This window comes from Pseudomyrmex gracilis, unplaced genomic scaffold (assembly GCF_002006095.1).
Source record: "Pseudomyrmex gracilis isolate BER0280 unplaced genomic scaffold, ASM200609v1 scaffold_322, whole genome shotgun sequence".
NCBI lineage: Eukaryota > Metazoa > Arthropoda > Insecta > Hymenoptera > Formicidae > Pseudomyrmex > Pseudomyrmex gracilis.
The window spans coordinates 100078-123294 of NW_018020906.1; the positions used below are offsets into that span (position 1 = coordinate 100078).

At 34.7% G+C, this 23217-nt stretch overlaps 1 protein-coding gene across 1 annotated transcript in view; it reads left to right on the plus strand.

The window, feature by feature from the left end:
• LOC109860059 overlaps positions 1 to 22680 on the plus strand; it is an 82619-nt gene extending 59939 nt beyond the window's left edge. Inside the window, exons 4-10 of the mRNA XM_020438909.1 lie at positions 15534 to 15647; positions 16323 to 16456; positions 17360 to 17510; positions 17786 to 18117; positions 18893 to 19114; positions 19320 to 19422; positions 19798 to 22680. Of these exons, the coding sequence (XP_020294498.1) occupies positions 15534 to 15647; positions 16323 to 16456; positions 17360 to 17510; positions 17786 to 18117; positions 18893 to 19114; positions 19320 to 19422; positions 19798 to 22625 (3884 nt within the window). The 3' untranslated portion in view covers positions 22626 to 22680. The remainder of the gene's footprint in view (positions 1 to 15533; positions 15648 to 16322; positions 16457 to 17359; positions 17511 to 17785; positions 18118 to 18892; positions 19115 to 19319; positions 19423 to 19797) is intronic.
• Positions 22681 to 23217: the final 537 nt, after the last annotated feature.

The window sequence follows — 23217 nt, forward strand, 5'->3', positions numbered from 1 at the left end:
TTTATGAGACAACATTCGGACATAATTTTCATGCGTACTGATAAAGATAACTCAACCGTGGCAATGAATAGAGATGATAACGTAAATAAAATAACACCCTTCTTAACAACTCTAACACCTATAAAATCGTTAAACGCAATCTCATCAAAAACATTGAATCGAATCTTTTAGAATCTTTCAAACGATGTCTTAATAAAAGATGTATTGACATGCGTAAATTTTATTCTTTCAGAGAAACTGACAAGGTCCGCTAAAAGCATGTAGTCCCCCGAAAATTCACAAAGATAATATTCCTCTTAGAATTATATTTTATTCATTGACAATTCTCTTTATTCATTAGCTACTTTTTTACACATAAAATCATCACTAATAGTTTACCTCCAGCTAACAGTAATATTTCCAACAACTTTAAACTTGATATAATAATCTTTCTAAAATCCAACTAGACAATTCAGATGTTTTGATTTCAAGATGTCTTTTTTGTTTACGAATATTCCTACAGATTTAGCCATTAATGGCTTAAGAAAGGAAAAATGGTATCATATCAAGAGGCACGGTANTGCCTCGCGCCAAGTTCACGCGCATGCTCAGTGCGCACGAATAAAGAACAACACGAACATTCCGTTAAACAAATTTCTAATTTCTATTTCTTTTATCCTTTTATCCACTTTACTTTAAACAATGTTATTTACAAACAAACTTATGGTATTCTAATGGGTTTCATCATTATCTCTGATAATAGCTGACATTAGTATCAGGCTGCTCTTGAAACTCTGATAAAGTGAGCTGAAATGTTCACCAAACGTTGGTATAAAAAAACACTAACACGGTTCAAATCCAAAAAACATTTTTGAATGTTAATAGCTGAATTATTTACAAGATATAGAAAATCAAGCGTTACACATAATTAATAAACCGTTACCTTTTTATTATCACTGCGACATTCTTTTAGCTAGGGCTTTTGACGTAAAAATAACATTCCCGAGAAAAAATGGAAAATCATGTGATCATATAGGATTATATGTGGATCGGATGCAATTTTGTATGATTGTGTAAACTTTTATATAAGTTGGATATGATTTTATGTGATCGTGTAAAATCAGATCCAAATTTGGCGCGATCTGATTTTATATGATCATATATAAATATAAGAAATATCATATACTCTCTTTTTTTCTATCGTACATAATTTTATGTATTTATATATATATGATCATATAAAATTAGATCGCGCCAAATTTTGGATCTGATTTTACACGATCACATAAAATCATATCCAACTTATATAAAATCATATTTGACTTATATAAAAGTTTATACGATCATACAAAATTACATTCAATCCACATATAATCCTATATGATCACATGATTTTCCATTTTTTCTCGGGTTGTCAACATTTTTAACTTTTTCCATCAGAGATTAAAACTTACTGTTGAAACTGAGGATAATGCACAAGTTTTTTTTTAGGTCTTTTGATTAAATGGAATGTGATAAATTGGTCTTTAAAAATCGATTGATATCATAAAAAACTTTTTCGGGTAGATATTTATACTATTTTTGATCTCATTGACAGAGCTTTATTCTTATCTCATTCTATCATTTAAAAAACATTCTTTCCTGTATAGACATTTTGCTGAGCAACGGTTATCCTCTTGATTTCATCTTCGGAAACATAAACATCAGGATAAAAAAACTAATTTCTTCTAATTCAAGTAATAATAAAAAGATTTAATGTGTGGATGATAGAAAACTTGTTATCCTTTCTTAATATTAATAAATTTAACAGAACACGCGAAACACGCTTTTAAAGACACCAACGTCTTAATTGGTTATAAATGCTTTAACAAATTAAACAAACTGATCACACTTCACAAAGACAAAACTCTAGATGCTAGTTCGAATGTAGTCTACAAGATCAAATGTAACGAATGTTGTGCGTCATACGTTGGCCAGACTAAAAAGCAACTTAACACAAGAATAAAAGAACATGTTAATAATATTACAAAAAACTCATCGCAGTTATTTTAGTCGTTTCGAAACATATGGACTGAAACATGATCATTCGTTCGATTGGACGTGAAAATACTTGATAAAAAAACTAACTTTTACAAAGTTTAATATCCGAAGTAATACATATTAAGGAACAATCTAATGTTTTGAATTTGATCAACGACACAGATATGTTAGACAAATCTTATTCTGATTTATTGAACAAAATTAAACGTTCACGCTTTTGAATTTCAACGGTGCTTATCTCTTCTATTTTCTGTGAAAAGGGATATGTACATAAAGTTGTTGCCTTTTGCCCTCTGGACAACATTTGACTGTTTTCTTACATGTAAGTTATGTTCGTTTCTTTGTGTCTTTCTCGGGTGTGTGTTCTATACTTACTTTTATTACAGGACAGTGTTTTATTACTTGATCATTTTTTATTTTTGAACATCTTTTTCACAGGATATGAGCACACATTTGAAGATTTGACAAACTTTTGTGACACCTAATTTTATTTTTATCAATTGTTTTTTTTTCGCGGATTTTTTCATACTATCACACATACGCCTTTTGTAACATATTTAAGCAACTGAGGATGGCTCGAGTGCAAACCCTAAACGTTTTGCTACTTTATAGTAATCTTTGTTTGTAATTGCCGCTTTAAATGAATTTTGCTTATAATACCAATGCTTGTTAAATATACGATACATCTTTGCTTGTCAATTGATCTTATAGATATTTTGTTTTGTATCAATTGTCTTCTTTTAATAAAACTCAGACTCGCAATATATCATATATATTATATGTAATATAAATTCGTGATATTATAATATATAGAATATTGCGGATTTGAGTTTTATTGAAAGAAGAAAATTGATATATCTATACATATGTGTGTGTGTGTGTGTGTATGTGTGTAATATAATTATGATTTTAAATATATATTAACGAAATTTTTAATAAGAAAAGTATTCTGTAATAATATTGATCGTAAAGATCGTTTTAGTCATCTTCGACTTCTATCACCGAGCTATATCCCGCAAGAGTGGCTCGGTGCTACCTCTCGTCATGTATGTAATCCTCGTGAGGTCCGGAGTTCATCATGGAGGGTCACGCGATTTTACCTCGTGCACCTTGTACACGTTAGAACGTTTTTGCTCGCTCAAGAACCGCTCCAGTAATGATGCAATTGTACAAGAGATACGTGTTATACATGCCTAAACTTAATTCCCTGCAATTTGTAAGCTCTCATGTTTCTCCACAAGCTCGGTAGAATCTTAGGAACATTTTGCGTTCATCATTTTCACGTATAACAGTACTAAGTTATTATTGTACTGACATTTACATTTTATCACACCAAATGTGTGGTAAATTATATTGCGATAAAATGTTGCGTTTAATATTATATTCACGCAGAAAATAAATTTGGAAGCAATATGTGTAAGGTAGCAAGCAATTAATTACATTAGCAATTAATTACTAATATATAGTATCCACAATTATGTAAATATTAGGATAAGATATTGGCCACTGTCAAGCCTAAAACTTAATGAACTTGAAAAATGGAAGTTAACATCTTCAAGTAAACGACTACAAATCAAACATATATAAGGATGTAATTTCAACGTCAAAACTAAATTAATTATTGTGTTTATCATCAGACGCAGACATCCAGACTCACGTGCCGCATCGTATATAAGCATTATAATTAAAGCAAAATCGCAAATTTTAGATTTAACATTCAAACTGAGAGAGACGCCAATTTCCGCTTTCCGTGCAGCTCGCAGTGGTTGAATAAAAAATTATATTCAAGCCAGACACAATATATAATCGAGATAAAAGAAGCTGAAAGCGCGCGCGCCTTCGATCGTCCAGTACTGCTCATAAATTATTGTCTTTTGTACGTTCTGGAGGTGGAGATCTTCCTACGGCAGATGGTCAGTATATCACGTTGAATCATAGCCATTGGCGGTCACGACAATGAAGACGATTTACTGAAATAAGTGAGAGGCGACGAGCGCATTTGCGTTTGATGAATATTAATCGAGCCATATAGTCTGTCACCGACGTTGTAATTATCACTGAAAATGACAACGGTGCGCTTGCGACACACGAAGTAACAATGAGTGTCAATCAAGATGGAGATTCCTGAGATCCTAGTTCTTAAAATATCGAAATGCTAATGCGAGGTGAAAATTGCGATCTAAGCGACAGAGCCAGTTGTGATGACTGTGCGACTCATATTGACTTCAAAGATGGATCACACAACGGTGTACAGTGAATCATAAGACAGGAAGTAAATCTTTCATTGCAACGTAAAAGTGATTTTTCCGAGATATTGTAATTGATTACTATATATTTGAGAAAAATAGATAACGCAGTATTATTGATTAGTTTGTTGAATAATAACTTTTTAGTCAATATATATATAGAGTCTATATAGTCTGTGTATATACATACATATATATATATATATATATATATATATACGTGTACACGCGCACACACACATAAATACACAGCAGTAGAGTGTTTGGAGTCAAAAATTGCTACGGAAGTAACAAACCGTGAAGTTCTTATCTCTTCTGTGACACACACATACACACGTGTGTCAATTATTTCTTGCACGATCAATCTTGGATCCGGTGATTTTAAAGCATTGTTATCGAATTCGGCAAATTGCCTACTTCGAAGACCAGCAGATAAAAAACGCTGGCAAATAGTCTAAAAAAATAAAAAATTTTCTAAACCAACGTTGACACTTATTGACCTTCAAAACGTTCCCATAAGTATCATAAATTTTCTGTTGCAGTCATTGCGTTAAATGTCGATCAAAAACGAAACAACATACAATAATGTATGTATTTTTCTGAAGGTTAATAATCTGCTATTATGTTTTGAGATAATAGAAAACTTTTTTTTGTTTAATAATACATTCACAATCTGCTTTACAATATACGATAATAAAACACACGTCTTCACATATCAAAGACTTAAGTCCAACTGAAGCTAATTTACTTACATATTAAAAGCAATTAAAACCATATAGATATTCCTAACATATAAACCGCTTATTTGCTAAATCGATTAACACCATAAAACAAAAAGTAGAGAAACTGATAAGGTAATATATACTTTTTTTAAACTTCTTTTAAAGTTTAAATTCAAAGAAATATTGCAAAATGTATTGTTACAGGCGTAGTTGTTATCTAATGATATAAAAAGCATAAAATAATATATATCCATAAAATAATCGTTATTATTTTTCATTTTCTGCTTAATTAAAGAAGTTATCGAAGTTATTTTATTGGCAAATAAAAATAAAAAGAAAATACCATTGAATTTATTTTTAAAAATAGTTTTTATTACAAAAAAGATTTAGTATAGAACAAATCAATAATAAATATTCTGTTACTATTGCAACTATTATTATTATTATTATTATTATAGTTAGACTTTAAGTATTGATATCAAAACCATTAATAAAGAAATAAAATCTTTGTCAGACATATTATTTAGAGACGCGAGTAACTGACGTACGAGCGTGAGCGTTGCGAACAGCAAGTGGAACGTACTCTTTGGCTGCGTTGGTAGAGCGCACTATTTGCCCTATTATTCTAATAAGCAAATTGTGAAAATATTGTCAAAAATGGTATCATGAATAACGACGATTTTACAATGATTGCACTAAGATGATTCGCCGTAACGCAACAGTTTTGTCGAAATAAGATTTTGTAAATAATATTTGCCAAAAATTGCGAAAAAGTCATTATGCATTTCCATAAGTACATGAATTAAGTTGATTTCTTTATATACAACTATATTTCTACATATTTTAAACATCACATAGCTGAAATTTTTTCTCAATTATTGAACAAATTCTTTTTGAAATTAATTTTGCAAATATACTGCTAAGATGATTCGCCATATCGTTATTCTTTTGCCGAAATAGTATTTGGAAACTAATTTTGCAAACACCTACAAATATTTTATAAAAGATCAATGTTTTTACATCTATTTCCTAAAATATATCTGTATAATTGCAAATTACAATTTTAGTGCAATATTTTGTCACATAATTTTGTGTTTTCCTATTAGGGTACATCATTCTATCTTTGTTTTTCATCTAATGAGCAATAAAGATAGAATGATTCAATAGCGCACTATCTGCGCTATTGCATCATTCTATGCCTTTGTAATCTGACGACGGCATGATGCCCCCCGATTATTTCGATGTTGTGATTTGGCAACATTGGTATTTTATCAACTAATAAATACACATAACTGGTAACATAAAAAAAACATAGGAATACTCAATACATAAAAGCAATCTTTAGCAAGGCCAAAACAAATGTAAATAACTTTTTTTGAAATTTTACTTTTTTAATAACAGGGTAATGGTAAACAGTTTGCCGTTGTCTAATATTCCAAGCAACCTGCTTACGTTGGAATGACGTAAATATACGTGATTTTTGTCACTAATTAGTGATTATGACCTAAATCTGACGTTATTTTGAACGTCATAACAATGATGTCAGTATGTACGTCATACGTATACGTCATATATGATGTAACTATTGGTCTTTGAAGTGACGTTCCCAGCAAACACAAAGTAACAGTAACGTAACATTAATGTTATAATTTCCCACTCAACGATGTAACTGCAATGTAACATGCCTTGTACGTAGCAGTTACATTGTTGAGTGGGAAATTATAACATTAATGTTACGTAACTGTTACTTTGTGTTTGCTGGGGTTAGTTGAAATAAGTGAGTAAGACGTCATAATGACGTTATTTAAATGACACGGTTGTTAAAAATTTGTTTTTGAGTATATTTATGTGTTATATGTAAGATCCCACATAGCACGTAATATTACAGAAATATCACAGTAAAATTGCAATATAGTAATAATATTAGATATTATATTGTAATACAATATTACAATAATATAATCAATATATTACATTTATATATAATATTAAAATAGTACGATAATATTATATTGCATCTTAAGTAGCAAAATATCAATAATGGTTATTATTATGTGTATCATCACCTCAGGATTTTTTCCGGACCCAATACCTTTCATTGAGTTAATCGGTTGATCAACAAACTGAATCAGGCCTCCAAAGAGAGATTAATTCGAGTAAAATCTCAAATTAATTTCCCTCTTACGATGTGCCATTAGTTTTTTTACATATCATTGTAATATTACTGTGATGCATTTTGGCGGACATTTTAATAATATTGTGATATTACATTAACATTACGGTAATATTTCTATTATATTAGAGTGTAATATTGCAATAGAAAAGCAATATTGTGTGTGATATTGCAATAATATTACGGGCTATGTGAGATGTCACGTTAATCACGTTACATCAGATTAATTACGTAAGTAAACATTATTAACCTGTCGTCATTTTTAACGAGACAAACTCACGTCGTCATTACGTTAATATCACGTCATAAACTAACGTCAAACTGGTCAAAAACTGACTTTATATTAACCTCATTATAATGTCTGCTGGGGTCTGGGGTTGCCTGGGATATACAGTTATATTAAAACTTATTCAACTAATAACGATTTCAGCTGGTCTGCACCGACTGCACATTTCGAGTATCGGTCGGTGCAACTTGTGTGTCGGCTAGTTGAATGGTGCAGTTCCTTGCTGGTGTCGCGTACTCGTCTGAGCTCAATACACCGCATAGGTACATGTTGGGTGTACACAAAGTGGCTCTCACAAATTAGTTGGAACCAGTTGGTATGGTCTCGTGTTCGGCTGACGATATATACACTGCCGTGGTAGTCGAAATATCCAGTACAACACCGCATGAGTGTACGCACTGCACACACTTGCACCAACTCTACACAGGTGGCACACCGGTGCAGACTAGACAAAATCACTATAAATTTGTATAAGCGCTTAAATTGCATTGCAACGATTTATATAAGAATATGGAGTTAATCACATTGGCTTCTAAAATAAATTGTTTATTATTCTACGGCCAAAAATCTTTTTGTCATTTTGTGGTGTTCAGCCCAATTATTAAAGGCGACGGCACGGAAAGCCGGAGATTCCAGGTTTGACTCCTAGCCGAAGAGTTTTTTTGCAATATTTTACAATAGTTAAAGGGTATTCGAGATCTCTTATATATGAGATGCAAATATAGCATTCTATATAAATTTAAAAATTGAAATCTCTATTCAAAAACTCACGTGTAAGATTTACACGTGAACACGTACATATATATATATATATATATACAGAGTGTCCAACAATTAATAAATTAATTAAATTTAAAATCAACAATTACTCCTTTATTATAAATAATAGAAAAAAATGGTTCAGGACTTTTTGACTCAGTTTTACTTTTTCTACCTGCCTACGAGAGATGTCACACCAATTCTGGGACACTCTGTATATACACGTATATTTCCGCACAACATCCAACGAACGGTTCTCATGACCGTCTATACATTTTTTAGTTTAGAAATTTCGGAGCCTAAGAAAGATTCTTTAAATAATTGTTCAATTATTAAAACCCTAGATTTTGAACTTGCTGTCCTGTTTTACCGATTGAATTTGCGGCTTTTGGCTGTCATTTCGTAATAATATTTGCTTAATAAAAAAAGTTATACAATTTATACATAGAAAATAAATTGCATCGTGGATTCAGAACAACATAAAGAACAATAGGGAGCTCTCAGAAATACGTGTCACAGTTTAGTGTAAATGAATAGTGTGCTGAAATATTTACGAAAGTGATCTTGTATACTTCCAACACACTATTCATTTACACTAAACTAATTTCTGAGAACTCTATATTATTCTTTATGTTATCCCGCATCCGGGATGCAGTTTGCTTTCTATGTATAAACTGCACAAGTTTTTATATTAAGCAAATATTACTACGAACTGACGCTAAAAGTCGACTCAATCGGTAAAAAAAAATACGACTCACTTAAGGATTTCGTTAATAGCGATTTCGGCTGGTCTGCACCGGTGTGCTACCTGTGTAGAGTTGGTGCAATTGTGTGCAACACCGCATCAGTGTGTGTACTGATTACACTAACTGGCTCCGACTAATTTGTGAGAGCCACTTTGTGTACACCCAACATGCACCTATGCGGTGTACTGAGCTCAGACGAATACGCGGAACCAGCAAAAAACTGCTGCCATTCGACCAGCCGAACACACAATTTGCACCGACACCCGAAATGTGCAGTCGGTGCAAACCAGCCGAAATCGCTATAAGTGTACTGGATACCGGCTATAGAGATCTGTAAATCGACGTTTTAGAAACCTAAATTTCTCTACTTTCTAATTTTGTGTACTGCATCACATGAAAAATACTTCTACAGAAGCAAAATAAATATAAAAAACTACATAGTGCTTTTGAAAATGAGTATATAATGCTCTTTTGAACTCTTTTTTTATTCATAATGATAGTATATGATAACCTATTCTCTCATCACAATATTTTTATTTCTCTCATCAATTAGGTAGTCAAATCATAATCTGAGTGTGTCATTATGTTCTTTTTTGTCGTACTTAATGCGCTACTTTAGTGTAAATATGTACAAAAATTTAGAAATAATTCTACATACATGAATATGTCGTGAGGTTATAGAGAAGAACTATATTACAAAAATGTATGCTGAATTTTGACATTCTAAAGAACAAGCGCACTTTCTTAGCATAATTTATTTATTTCTGTAGAAGCATTTTTGATCTGCTGCAGTAAATACAAAACTAGAGCGATTCTACAAAATGTCGGTTTACAGGTCTCTATAGTCGGTATTCAGTACTCTTTTAAGCATCAATCAAGTGCTTTGGCACTAAACTTTTAAAAAATTCAAAAAGTAGAGTTAATTACTTTGGTCTATGAACAGCTTAGATATATCAGAAACTACATACAAATTAGCGCACAAGCGTTTTGTAATGTTTATAGGAAACAAAATATGCATACACAAATTGTTAGAGTAGTTTAAATGTTATAAATAAGATACGGATATATGATAATGAAATAGAATTAGACATTTTAAAGCAACCACGTTAAATAGACGAGGATAAATGACAAAAATTTTAGTTTTAGAAGTAATGATCGCTGGCACTTTTGTTCTTAGGCTATTGATGCATCTAATCTAGCTAATGCGTGAAACAAACGTCACGATAGTGTTACAATTATCTTTTATTCTGCAGGAATAAACAAAAATTATTTTTGCTCTTTTTATTTTTTAAAACCAATTTTTATATCAATTAAATCTTATTGAAGCTCGATAAGTTACTAAACTAAGAAATATATTTACGGTCATCCGAGCCGATCGCAGGATGTTGTGCGGAAAACTGCGTATATATATATTTGTTCGCGTGTAAATTTTTACGCGCGAGTTTTTTGAATTGAATATCAATTCTTAAATTCATATTGGATGCTAGATTTGCATCACATATATGAGAGATCCCATCTACCCTCCTAACTAATTTTGAAAATATTGCGAAAAAATATTCCTCAGCCAGGAGTCGAACCTGGAATTTACACGCGAACAAATATATATATGCATATATATATATATATATATATATATACGCAGTTTTCCGCACAACATCCTGCTCGGATGACCGTAAATATATTTCTTAGTTTAGAAACTACAGTTATCGCGTTTTTTTAATTAATTATTTAAATTCTAATATGACAGATAAGAGCTTGATCATAACAGATTAATAATAATATAAAGATTTATACGTCCAAGTAAATTCAGTATCGTAAATTTTCCACGCAAACGAATATTCATGGGAATACGAGGAAATATCGTTTTACCTAACAACCCGACACGTCATCGTTCATTCATTAAAATTCATTTTCGTTCTTTTTTACTTGCGGGATGTGCCGCAAAGATTTCGCGACTGGTAACGCAAGTTACGTTTTTTCACAAACATCTGAAAAGAAATGGCGAAAATTGATGGTAGGTCATTATGGAAAATCGAGGTTCGTAGAAAGGTTCGCACCCTTCAACGAGCCTTTCCCAAGCTGTTGACTTGACTAATGTGCACGCACGCTTGAATGCGACAGTCCACAAAGATACCTTAACGCTATAATCCGCGAGGCGAGGCACTATTAACACACTTGCCTATCGGCGATGAATATTATCTACAATAATATCTGTCACTTTGGCGTCGCTTCGCATAACAAATAGGTCTTCATACCAAAAGAAACTGCTGTTTTTGAAGAAGATCGAACGGTCTTTTCTCCAAACGAGTCACTAGATCCACTTTGCGTAAATATATCTTCGGAAAATCAAACGGAATCTCGAGTTAGTTAAAAACGCGGTAAGATATATGTATTTTGGACGTTTTTCCATTCCGGAAGATTTCTGTAAATTAAGATAATTTCTACTTACTATCGTGTTTTTCGCGAAATGCATGTCATATAGCATTTACCGCCCTTTCAAAGAATTACATGTTTTCTCGCGCGCACTTTCTATTCAGGAATTATAGATATCAATGGAGCCAAGAGAGAAAAGAGGAAGGTGGAAGACCCGCGTTGGCCTTTTCAGGGCCATGCGGTCGTGTCAAGCGTGCGGCTCTCGAATAGACTCGCTTGCCAAGGCCACGCGCGTCTGTTTTGCAACCAACAAATAAGTCGGTCGATTCGCGGGAATAACTCCGTGCCACCAATGGTAACAGAACAAGCGTGGCATTTGCATCGGCACGACGGCACCAGCAGATAGAAGTACCGCAATGAGTACTAGTGTCGATTTCTCTCCCCGTATAGAGAAAGGCAGAGACAATCTCGTGATACACGATCTGGCTCTGCTTTAGATTTACAATTGATCGCTTACACGTCTGGCAAAGAGATTTCTGATAACGTTTTTAACACTTTAATGAATAATAAAAAATTATTAAATTTTTATATTAAACTTTTATTACATAAGATAAAAATAAATAAATTATTTAGAAAGTAAATTTGTATAGATTTTTTTTTCAAGTTTTTGTTTTATTTTATGTGTGTGTGTATATGTGTGAAATGAGAGATGATTTTTGATCGGTTTTTATATTCAACAAGAGAGATATTTTTTCTCATAGCATCACTTCAAATCTCATCAAACGATATTTTATATATATATAAAAAATAAAAAGAGCAAAAATACTATTTTCATGACTAATCAAACGAAACCGCAATCTCGTGTGTCAATCTTGATGACAGATGTCAAGGCCATTCTCGCGCGATACTGCGGTAGCCGGAAGCTGTGTCTTCAGCTGGCACCCGCCGCTGCAACGGACATTGAATGATAATGATTTGCTGCAGTTACATAGTTAGGATTCTTTCATGACGAGTAATGCGTCAGAAGTAATGCGTGATACATCAAGGATGTTCGTAGATTGAAAACGTAATGCTTCCTCTCTCTCTCTCTCTCTTTCTCTTTCTGAGTATCTCGTTTGTATTCATGTTCTGCGTGGATATTACTGCAGAAACTGTCTCCACCTATCATCAGAGATCCATTAAATCGACTCTATACAGAATAATTCACGGCTACCTGATAAAATTACACGATCGCGATGAAAATTGGCTGAGTTATTTAAAATGGCGTTCGATCAATCTCCGAACTTAAAACTTTAACAGATCATTACCTACCGCTTTGAGAAACTGTTAACTTCGATTACGCGTTTCTTCACCGCGCTGCTGTCATCGGTATTATCGATGATTTCACGCACGTTGTGTATAATGCATTTAAGTTCGCAATCATCATTACGGCAGGAAGCGTTGTATCTTATCGAACGTTAAGCAAGTATTTGTTAAACTAATTTGTTGAGATTGCCGCGGAATTTTCATAACGTGTCATTGAAGACCAATAAACTGCTTCATAGTAAAGAAGACATAATCTCTACATTAACTTTGATGATTTACAGCCTATTGTCGCATAATAACAAATTCATATGTTATAAGTATGTATATTATATAGTATGCAGTAAAATACATTAGTAAATTTCAAATAATAAAGATTCAATTAAAAATTGGAATAATTACTATAAATTAGACTAATAAGAGCCAGCGCTGATATAATTAATTTAATCCACTCACAAAAACATTACGTACAAACAGCAATTAATTCACGGTTCATAATCAATTATTTAAATACCAGTTTAGAGAAACACATCGCAAAACTATATAGCAAATATAGACGGGACTGTTTGCACAAGAGTACATAACTGCAGGCAATCAACCTTATCGGATCTCTCTTTCTGCCATAAGTTAGCGGTGGCTTTTGAGCTGAAATGACACTATCTATCACTTGGTCTCATAGAAAACCGGACGCCGCTTCTAGTTTCGTGAAGATCGCGTTGTCGTCTACCTTCGAAGGAGGGGTCAAGGTTCAACCGCGACCGAGACTGTCGCTGACTCTTACTTGCCGTGAGGTGAACTCGACGATCGTTAATCAACCAGTCGTTATCCGACGCTGAATCGCGCGTGCAGATCCTGCAGCCAGAACGCCAACGGGAATAAGTAGCCGATGCGCGTAAATCGAGATTCGAGAGGACAGAACGTTCGTGTTAATTGGCTTTACTCCGCAATAAACGTAAATCGGTCCGGATATTGTTCTTTACAAAGCAAAAATTCTTTACGAAGCAAATTCGAGGGACCGCTGTATCTTTCATGACTGGATATGCAGTAATATTTTTGAAAGAGTCAAGAGTTGTTGCAAAAGTCATTGAAAACACACAAAAAAACATTTATAAACAGATGAGTATAAATAAATAAACAATCATAGATCGATCGGACACTTTCTTAAATGAATATGTGGATTTCATCGTTGGTTTTGATTTGATAATGATACCGATAATTCCAGCACTACATATATAAGCAAACCTCATAAGTATACATAAATGTTGTCATATACATAAATTTAATGTACTTTTTTTCATAAAGAAATAATAAGAATTCTTTCTTTAAGCATTTTTCTAGTAATTTCAACTTTAATCAGACAAAACTACACAAAATTAATTAAGAAAAGTGCTTAAAATTGGATATGAACAAAGTTTTAATTAGTTTTTAAAAGGAAAAGATAAATAGAGAAAAAAACTATTCAAACTTTTTGAATTTACATATTTAAGTAAAACACACAGAGATTTGAAACATCTCGTATGTTGGTTGTATATTTGACATCTGTAAACCACAGAACCAATGATTTCTGTGATGTGCGTGTAACACATATTTCATGTAATTAAGTTATCTCCAAATAAAAAGTAGAGAAAGTTTAGATGGCATTAAGCGTGTTCATAACATAAACGCGCGTTGCAATCGCGTTCGCGTGCACAGAACGAAAGAATATTGATACATAATGTATAAACGATCGGCGACCGTTACGAGTTTTAGTACAGGGGATTTAAATTCGCGAATACGCGATATCCAAACAGACGATTCTTCAACGATCAAACAGGTTCTGCACACTACTAGCACACTACTACGCTGTAATTAAATCCAATAGACCCTACTGGACACGCCGATTTATTACGCTCTTTATCATACAATCTATACCGCAATTAGAAATTGCAAATATACACCGCTTACGGCGAACATTATGCACGAAATTAGAGGGTATTGAATTTTATGTTCGTCTCGGTAAGGCATCAATAGATAATTCGAGGAAAATGTTTACATAATCAAATATAAAGTTATTTCAATTTTTGAATTTAACGTTTAATAAACGTTTGCGATGCTTATTATAAAAATTTATGCCTTATATATTTCTTGGTTTTAATTTCAACGAGCCTTAAATCATTAATTATAAAAATCTATATGTTTTTATTAAAACTTATTGCACTTTAAATTCAAGCAATTATATTTTTAATTAAAAATATGTACGTATAATATATATAATTGTTAAGATAACTAACTTTATTCATATAAAGTATTGCAAAAAAGAACGTATATTTGTTTTGTATCAACTCAAGAAGATTATGCGTTGCATTATATGTGATTATAGCGCATCATCTTCTCAAAAACATCTCGTTATGTTTTTTGATCGCAATTTTTCTCCAAAAAACTTGTCGACGTGTTTTGTAAAATTTTCTTTGCTAAGTTTGTGCATTGCGTTTTCCTGAAGTCTGTGATATTTTTTTACGTAACCGGTAATTTATTCAACGTCTCTGGTAATTTATTCAAATGAGCAAAACAGGAGTGAATCAAGGATGCTAATTTGCCTCAAAATTACAAGCTGTTTTACGCATTTGACATAATTGTTGGACAAAAGAAACATTTTGCACGAAAGAAACAATCGTTAGAGAGACTTTAAAACGTTTGCAATTTCTATTTATCTTTGTATAATCTATGCATTTATATGATTTTGTTTAATAAATTAAAAATTTTATTTTATTATTTTATTTTATTATTTTTTATTATTGATGAAATCAGTGACACACACATTTTAATACAATAATTTATTTTATTTTATTTTTCTTTATAAATGTCGTATTTTTATATATACAAATTTTAATTACTGCACATGATAAATGAATCGTATGCTTTTTCTAGAGTGTGAGGTTGCGGGATTTGTCAGCAACAACGGCCATGTAGAGAGAATACCGTATGTCTTTCTGCCGCAACGAGGGCAGATAATATATCCACATGCGGAGATTCGTTTTAAAGGTAAGGTCTTCACAACTCAGCATATTAAATCGACACTGAAGTAACTCACAAAAGGAAAAAATAGCAAAGTAAAATTGTAATAAAAAAATTGTAATAGAGCTAATACTAGCTGTAAACAGAGTGTTCGTGTTTTACTAATTTGTTAAAGTTTTACATCAAAAGTTTGGATCTGTATTAGGATCTTCTTCAGTGACTATCTCGATAAAAACTGAAAGAAAAAGGAACTCAATTCCAATTAGCTGTACATAATTGTTAAATAGATAACTGAGTTTTCCGCATTTTTTTTTTCAAGATAAAAGTCACTGAAAAAGATTCTAATATCGGATCCAAACATTTGACGTCAAAATTTAACAAATCATTAAAACACAGACACTCTGTTTACGGTTCCTATTGGCCCTATTTTTCATTTGTGGATTTTTACGAGCCAAGAAGATATGTAATAAAATCGTAATATATCTATTCTTCTAAATAAGAAACATTACGTGAAATTTACAGACAATTCTGATAAAATATCTCTATAATCTTTTGACGCACGTGCGTCTCTTAAAAAAAAACACATTCTCGTCAACATTTCTTTTGCTCATTATTTCTCGTCTTGTTTTTTTTACATGACGTTTTTGCTCTCTCTCTCTCTCTCTCTCTATGACGTAAACGTAAATTATCTTTCAAAACTAGGTGTGACCACTCCCGTATGCGGAATTACCGGTGCTCAGCAATTAGGGAGAGCGGGATGGTCCGAGCTAAGAAATCTTTCTGACGCCGAGCCGCCCTTCAGACTTTTTCGCGACGAGGGTAGAACATTCTTACAGGTTAGTAAAAAAAAACGAATAACTTATTACTTTATTATTATATAGTAAGATTATAATTAGTCGCATAAGCAGCAGAAATGCGAACGGAAGAAATATGTTGTTTTCGCGCGCTACTAGTTTGTGTAACAAAAATCGCAGGTTTTGGTAGATTGTTTGAATTATGAGAAAATAGACCTCGGAGCTAAACGCCCGTAATAGTTTTAATTACTATAATTAGTTTCAACGGGATATGCTCAATGGAAACGAAGAAGATTTTTTTACGTATTAAAAACGATGATAATGAGCTAATTCTAAAGAAACTTTCAGGCTCTCTAAATTGTAATAAGAAAATTACAGAATAAAGTCATACGAGCCGCTTTTTTAGGATGTTATGCAGAAATATATAGTATATATATATGTATATATGTATACACATATGTATATATGTATTCACTTGTAAATTATTACATGTGAAATTTTTGAATTGAAAATACAATTCTTAAATTTATATAGGGTGCTATTTTTGCGTCACATATATGATGGACCCCGAATACTTCCCTAACTAATTTTTAAAATATTGCGAAAAAAACTCCTCAGCCAGAAGTCGAACCTGGAATCTCCAGCTTTCCGGGCCGTCGCCTTCTCTGTTAGGCCACCGAGACACTTGGAGCTCGTCTCGCAATATTTAGTACATGTATCAAAGATGGTTTTTGATAATAATAAACGCATTTCAACGAGACCGGCGTGATTTAAAGAAACTTTCAGGCTCTCTAAACTAATTTTTAGTTATTAATTCTAATTTTCATCTTAATTCTTTTATTGTTTTGCCAATTTTTATCATGTCGTTGCTCGTATATACAATCTTACTAATAATGAATATAATATAGTCTTTTGTCATTTGTTAAATGTGATTAATCATGGCAGTGGATCGGCGAAACTGGACTTAGAGATGCAGCGGAAGGACGACTCGTGACGGCCAAACTAGTCTGCAGAGATGCGTCACCAATATCGACGTTTCCTCGAGTTTTTACACCCTGTGTGGCGTTTAGAGTAGCCGGATCACCGTCAAAAACCAGTACGTTTAGTACAACACACACATACACACACAAAGCCTCGAAAAGTATAATATTTGATGCACATCAACCTTTAGTTTTTCAATATAAAATAATTACGTTTTCTAAACCATAATTTAATTTAATTAAGATCTTGATTTAATTTCGTATAATGATTTCCCGATAAAAGCTACGATAATATATTGAGAAAATTAAAATGTATTAAAAAAACAGATACATTAACTATATTAAAGAGAAATGTACATGCTATTAAATAAATTTTTTTTTTATACACTAGGTGTACGAGAAGTGATGTTCGCGTCAACGTCTCAGATGTCGCACGGTCTATCGACCATGGAGTATACCGCCATTGGTCTCTCTTCTGTAATCCTAGCTTTCATATACATAGCTAGCGTATCGTTATATTTGCACAGCAGAAGGGCAAAGAGAAAATCCATCGAGGAAGCAAACATCACTCTTGATGGCGGTCGCGACGGTAGTGGATTAGTGAAGAGTAATCCATTGTTAGCTGCTACGAGACACTTCGAGAGCGATACTAACAGCGGACTTACCGAGAGCGATTTAGGCGATGATCTTCCTCCGAGTGATAACGAGCAGGGCTTTGAAAATGTAAGTATACACACTTATTAATTTATATAATTGCTTAACTTTTTATTCGGATTTACTTTATTCTTGAAATCTAAACAAGAGAAGAAAGGAGTAACGTGCAAATTGTTTTTAGTTAACGAGTTGCTTTATACTTTAATGGAGAACTTTATTAAAGATTTTAATCTGTCGTACAGAAGCAGATGATAGATACACTTGTTTCATCGCGTAATTAAACAAGTTTACGTCATTTTAAAGATGTTACGCACTTATTCAAATGCAAAACACCACGCAACAAAATTATCCGTAGCTATCTCCGTCGCAATTTGCCATATCACCAGCACAAAAACCATTCATCTCTCTGGGACTACAGCGCGCGTTTTAATAATGCATCCAATTAGCGCATTAGTTTTGCGCTCCGTTAGTCCGTGCCATTCCAAGTAGGCAAGGTATATCCCACTTTTACACCGTACCGGTTGTCGGAATACCACGCACTGCGATTTCAGTGCGTTCTGCGAACTGTTTCCTTCCAGGCTTTACGTAGTGAGATTCTTTCTTTGCTGAAGTAGTTCGAGTGCAAGTCGCGTTACTTCCAGAGATAATCTGTTTTTTTTTTTTTTTTTAGACAATCCAGTTTATGAAAATCTTCTTCTCTTTTTGATTAATAATATAAAATAAAAACAATTTAATATACGCAAAACACTTTTATAACCTGCAAACTCTAGTTTAGATTTTGCAAATTACGAAATAATTTAAAGCTTTTTATTGTGAGTTTTTTAACCGGCATTCTACACTTCAGCAAATAACATCAGCAATCGTCCATCCGCACTGCGTATATCTGGAGCAATCGGAAGGACTTTTTTCCGCGGGTTCTATTCTGGGTGAGAGATTGCCGGAAGAGGATGTACGCGTCGTGGAAACGGCTGACAACCCGCATCAGCAGGATGTACCGGTTCTTCCAGGTGCTCAACGTAGGAAATTGTACTTCAATCCCGCATACTTCGATCGACAACTATTATTGGTAAGTTGCTTAACTTTGACGATAAAACGAGAATAAAGAGTCGCGTATTTCCTATTCGCGCGAGTCATCCGCACGAGTTTAACGTTTTCGATGTCAGAAATATTTTAATGACGTATCCTCGACACGCGGTCTATTCGATTCGTCTACGTCTTTATTTATTTGATCGGCGACAAGATAATTTGAAAACAGCCTGGCATTTTCTTAGGCCCCACCTCCGGCTGCCATCGAGTTCCTGCTCAAAATTCGAGAAGTCATTTCTATCGCCAAACACAAAATGGCCGCGAAGAGATTTGTTCCCACCCTCACCGGTAAGTATATGTTTCAAGATTTTATAAACTTTTTAAATGTTTCAAGATAAATGCTAAAATAAGAAATCCGTTATAACATGGTTACTGATTTATAGTTATAAAGAGAAGATATAATGTATTTAACTTGTGCTAAAAGATATAGGAGGTAATACTTTTTAAGTTTGTCATTTTTTTGTATATATTGCTTTAGGTCTTTCTTTTGAATTTATTCTTTGTGTGCTTTGTGCAAAGATTTGTACGTCTTTTTTTTTTTTTGTACGTCCATCAGATAATAAATCTTCTAATATATACAGCGCACGAAAGCAGCATACTCTTTCAACAATTAGGAATAATTGATCTATTTTTACTTTATCATTATCACCGGTAATCTGACAGGTATTCCAGAAGAAGAGAGCGGTTCCGAACGATGCGAGTCGGCCAAGTTGAGCAAGCATCAACAGCGGGCAACGTTAAGCTCTGTGCAGAGCGGTTCGGCCGCGAAATCGCGCAAGTCTCAACGGTGCACCGGTTGTCCAGGTTGCAGCGAGTCGCCCCGGCAGCTTCCTGTCCTACCTGTTCTCGAACTATCCAGTCACGGTGAGAGCAAAGTACGAGCCTGGTTGGAAGATGTGCGACCGCCGCAGCGTCGCTGGCGTGACCCCGAAGACACGCGCAGAAATTTCCAAGAAAACGCGCGCACATTCGCCCGCAATTTGGAGTATCTGAAGCAGTTGGCAAGACGCGATCTTGCCGATCCGGACGATCGCGCGAGTCTCACCGCTAAGTCGGTGTCATCATGGAAAGATAATCCACCGATGCTAAGAACTTTCAAAAATATTACTGCCAGAAGTGAGATTCTGGAGAACGATGATCGTCAAAGCGTATCCAAAAGATCGACCAGGTCCATGTTCGAAAGTACCGAACACGATCGTCACAACAAGCGGCAGAGCACAACGTCCCAGTTTTCTGCCGGTAATGACGCGATAAACGCGAAAGTGCGCAAGGCCATCGAGAACTCTTTCATCCAGCAAATGCAGGAGAATGCGGCCATGGAGAACGAGATAAAAGAGAGCATAAAGGTAGATAAGAACAGCAAGAGTGAAGACGAGTTGACAAAAACAGACAGATCATCTAGCAATACGGAGAAATCAGAGAAACCAAGCAAGCCTTCGCATTCGCAGAGCTCTGAAAGAGCTTCTGTTCCGAAGAGATCTCGGAAGTCTTCGAAGGCTCCAAATGCACCATCGGCGAAAAAAAAAGAACTTCCAGACATGATTAACGAGCTGCCCGGCGCGCGCAACACCGCAAAGCGCATAATGGACGCTGTAATACGTGAGATGGTAGACGTGAAAGCTTTGGATCATCATCACGCTAAATCGTCGGATCACTTAGCAGTAGGTGACTACGAAGTGGACAGTCTGGAGCGTTCTAATCGGAAGTCGTCGACGTCGCCAGATCAATCATCGACGGATAACCAATCAAGCCCGGCATTGTCTACCGCACTGCCGATGGACGAGGAGCTGACGATGCAGAATGCCGTAATTAACACGCGTACTGGTGAAATGACAATGACAAAGATCAGTGATCGAATTCTCGAACGTGATTGCTACAACAATTTGCCGGAGCTAGTCAGCGGCCAGCAACGATCCGAAGCGTACTCGCTCGTCAGCGAAGTCTACGTGAACGACGGTTACGCCAGTCCAGCTTGCAGCGACGATAGCGGCCCAGAGATTCAATATGAGCCAGAGAATCCAGGTCATCTGACTATCAAAGTGCAGGATTCACCGGAGAATTACATAAAGCTCGACGAATCCGAGTACGAACCGGACACGCTAGACCGAAAACCGATGAAATTACGTATCAACGATAACATTCACTATGGTCAAGAAGAAATCGCTAATGAAGTTTATGTAGATTCTCTAGAACGACCTGCTCAGATTCTGCTCAGAAGTAAGGGCAGTTTTCGAGATGAGAATTCCGCGCTGCAACGTAATCGCGGCAGTTTGCGGGAGATTTACGAGGCGAAGATTAGGTTGAACCTAAAGGACTCGCACTTAACAAACGGTTACGACATTAAATGCCAAATGAACAGCGAATTTGATGGCACTCTTTCCTGGAAGAGATGCAAGTACCTGACGCCCGAAAGCAGGCAAGCAAAGAGACAACGGCAGCACAATCAACCGGACGTGGTACCGTTGCCGCCTACGGAGGAGATTTATCAACAGCCGAAACCGCCGCGACGCGTCGAGAACGCGAAACTGCTGCCGCTGCCATTGTCTCCGTCAAAAAACGCGTGGGACAGGAGTCCTGTCGAAGCGGGTGACCCTACGGCCAGCAACGGCACTCCTGTCCCAAAAGCTGACGGATATTATGTAGGGAATCAGACCTGCATGTCGCAGACTCAAATTGATATTTACAACACAGAGTGTCACGAGGATGTTGCTTTGACGCAGACGGCAACATTCCTTAACGAGAAGATCATGACGAACGGTTGCAGAAACTTTCCGTGCGAGACGCGAGTCGAGATCCAAAATTCTGAGAACAGACTTTACAGAGACATTTGTGCTAAAGATGGTGTTTTATCGCGAGAAACGAGATCGTGTCGAGAAAGAAAACTTGCTACAAGTTCAACTTATCATAGAAGCTCTGCGAAGAGTTCCAAGTTGCGATCGTGGAACGTCGAGCATCATCAGGAAGACAAGGATAGACGACTTGTTAACAAGACACAAAACTACTTCAGAACAAGACAGCTGAGAGGTTTGTCGAGAACGTGCAATTCTAGTTCAAGTAACTTAATTTTGCCATTGATGGTGGACAATCGACGAGATCACGTGAAGGTGGAAGATAGCGGTTATCTCAGCAGCACTGACAGCAACGGCTCACGTAAACGGCTACTCAAACATGAGGTGAGCAGCGTGTCCGAAGAGACCGACGAGACAGAATCTGTGTGCGACGGTGCTAGTGAAAGCGGTGCTGAGAGTATCGGTACCGATAGCGTTTTCTTCGGTAACTTTCGCAGGTTGTCGGAAATCTCGAAGAGCGCAGATTCTGGTGTGGATTTGGGCGCTGGCAAAACTCCACTATGTTATCAGTTCTTCAATGAGAAGAATGAGAACACAGTTGTCTTGGAAAGGACCAACTTCAGCAACAGCGATAGCGAGACTGAAAGTCTCGTCACTGTCTTGCCGCCTTGTAATAATCAATGCAATAGTTTAGTGGCGTAACCTAATATAAGTGAATATTTTTTTAATAAAAGCTGTGTAATATAATGTAGTTCTGTTCAACAAATTAATGTCACAATGTTTATATATATTGATTGACTCAATAATGTTTTTTCTTTTTGATATAATATATGATATGATATAATCGTCATAAAATACGCTAAATTAAAAATTCTATAAAAATAACATGATGAGATAAGTATGTAAATATTTCTAGAAAAATATTATACTATATAGTAATAATAGTACTACAAAATATTTCATTAATATTCTATAATATATATAAAATCACTTTTAAATATTTTTTAAATTTAGAAGTTTGTCATAGCAATATTAAAAGATGCAAAGCGTATCTACTAAGTGTACAAATGAATAATCTAATCATTTGTACATTTAGTATTTTTAAGGAGATAATTAAATCAAAACTTGACTTGCCATTATATAACGATAGAATATCAAGAATGACAAAAAGTGTGCATTTAGGCTATGAAATTTTTGAAGACACAAATATATATTGAAAAGATATTTGACAAATTGAAGTTTGTGTTGAGAGAGAGAGAGAGAGAGGGAGAGAGAGAGAGAGAGAGGGAGAGAG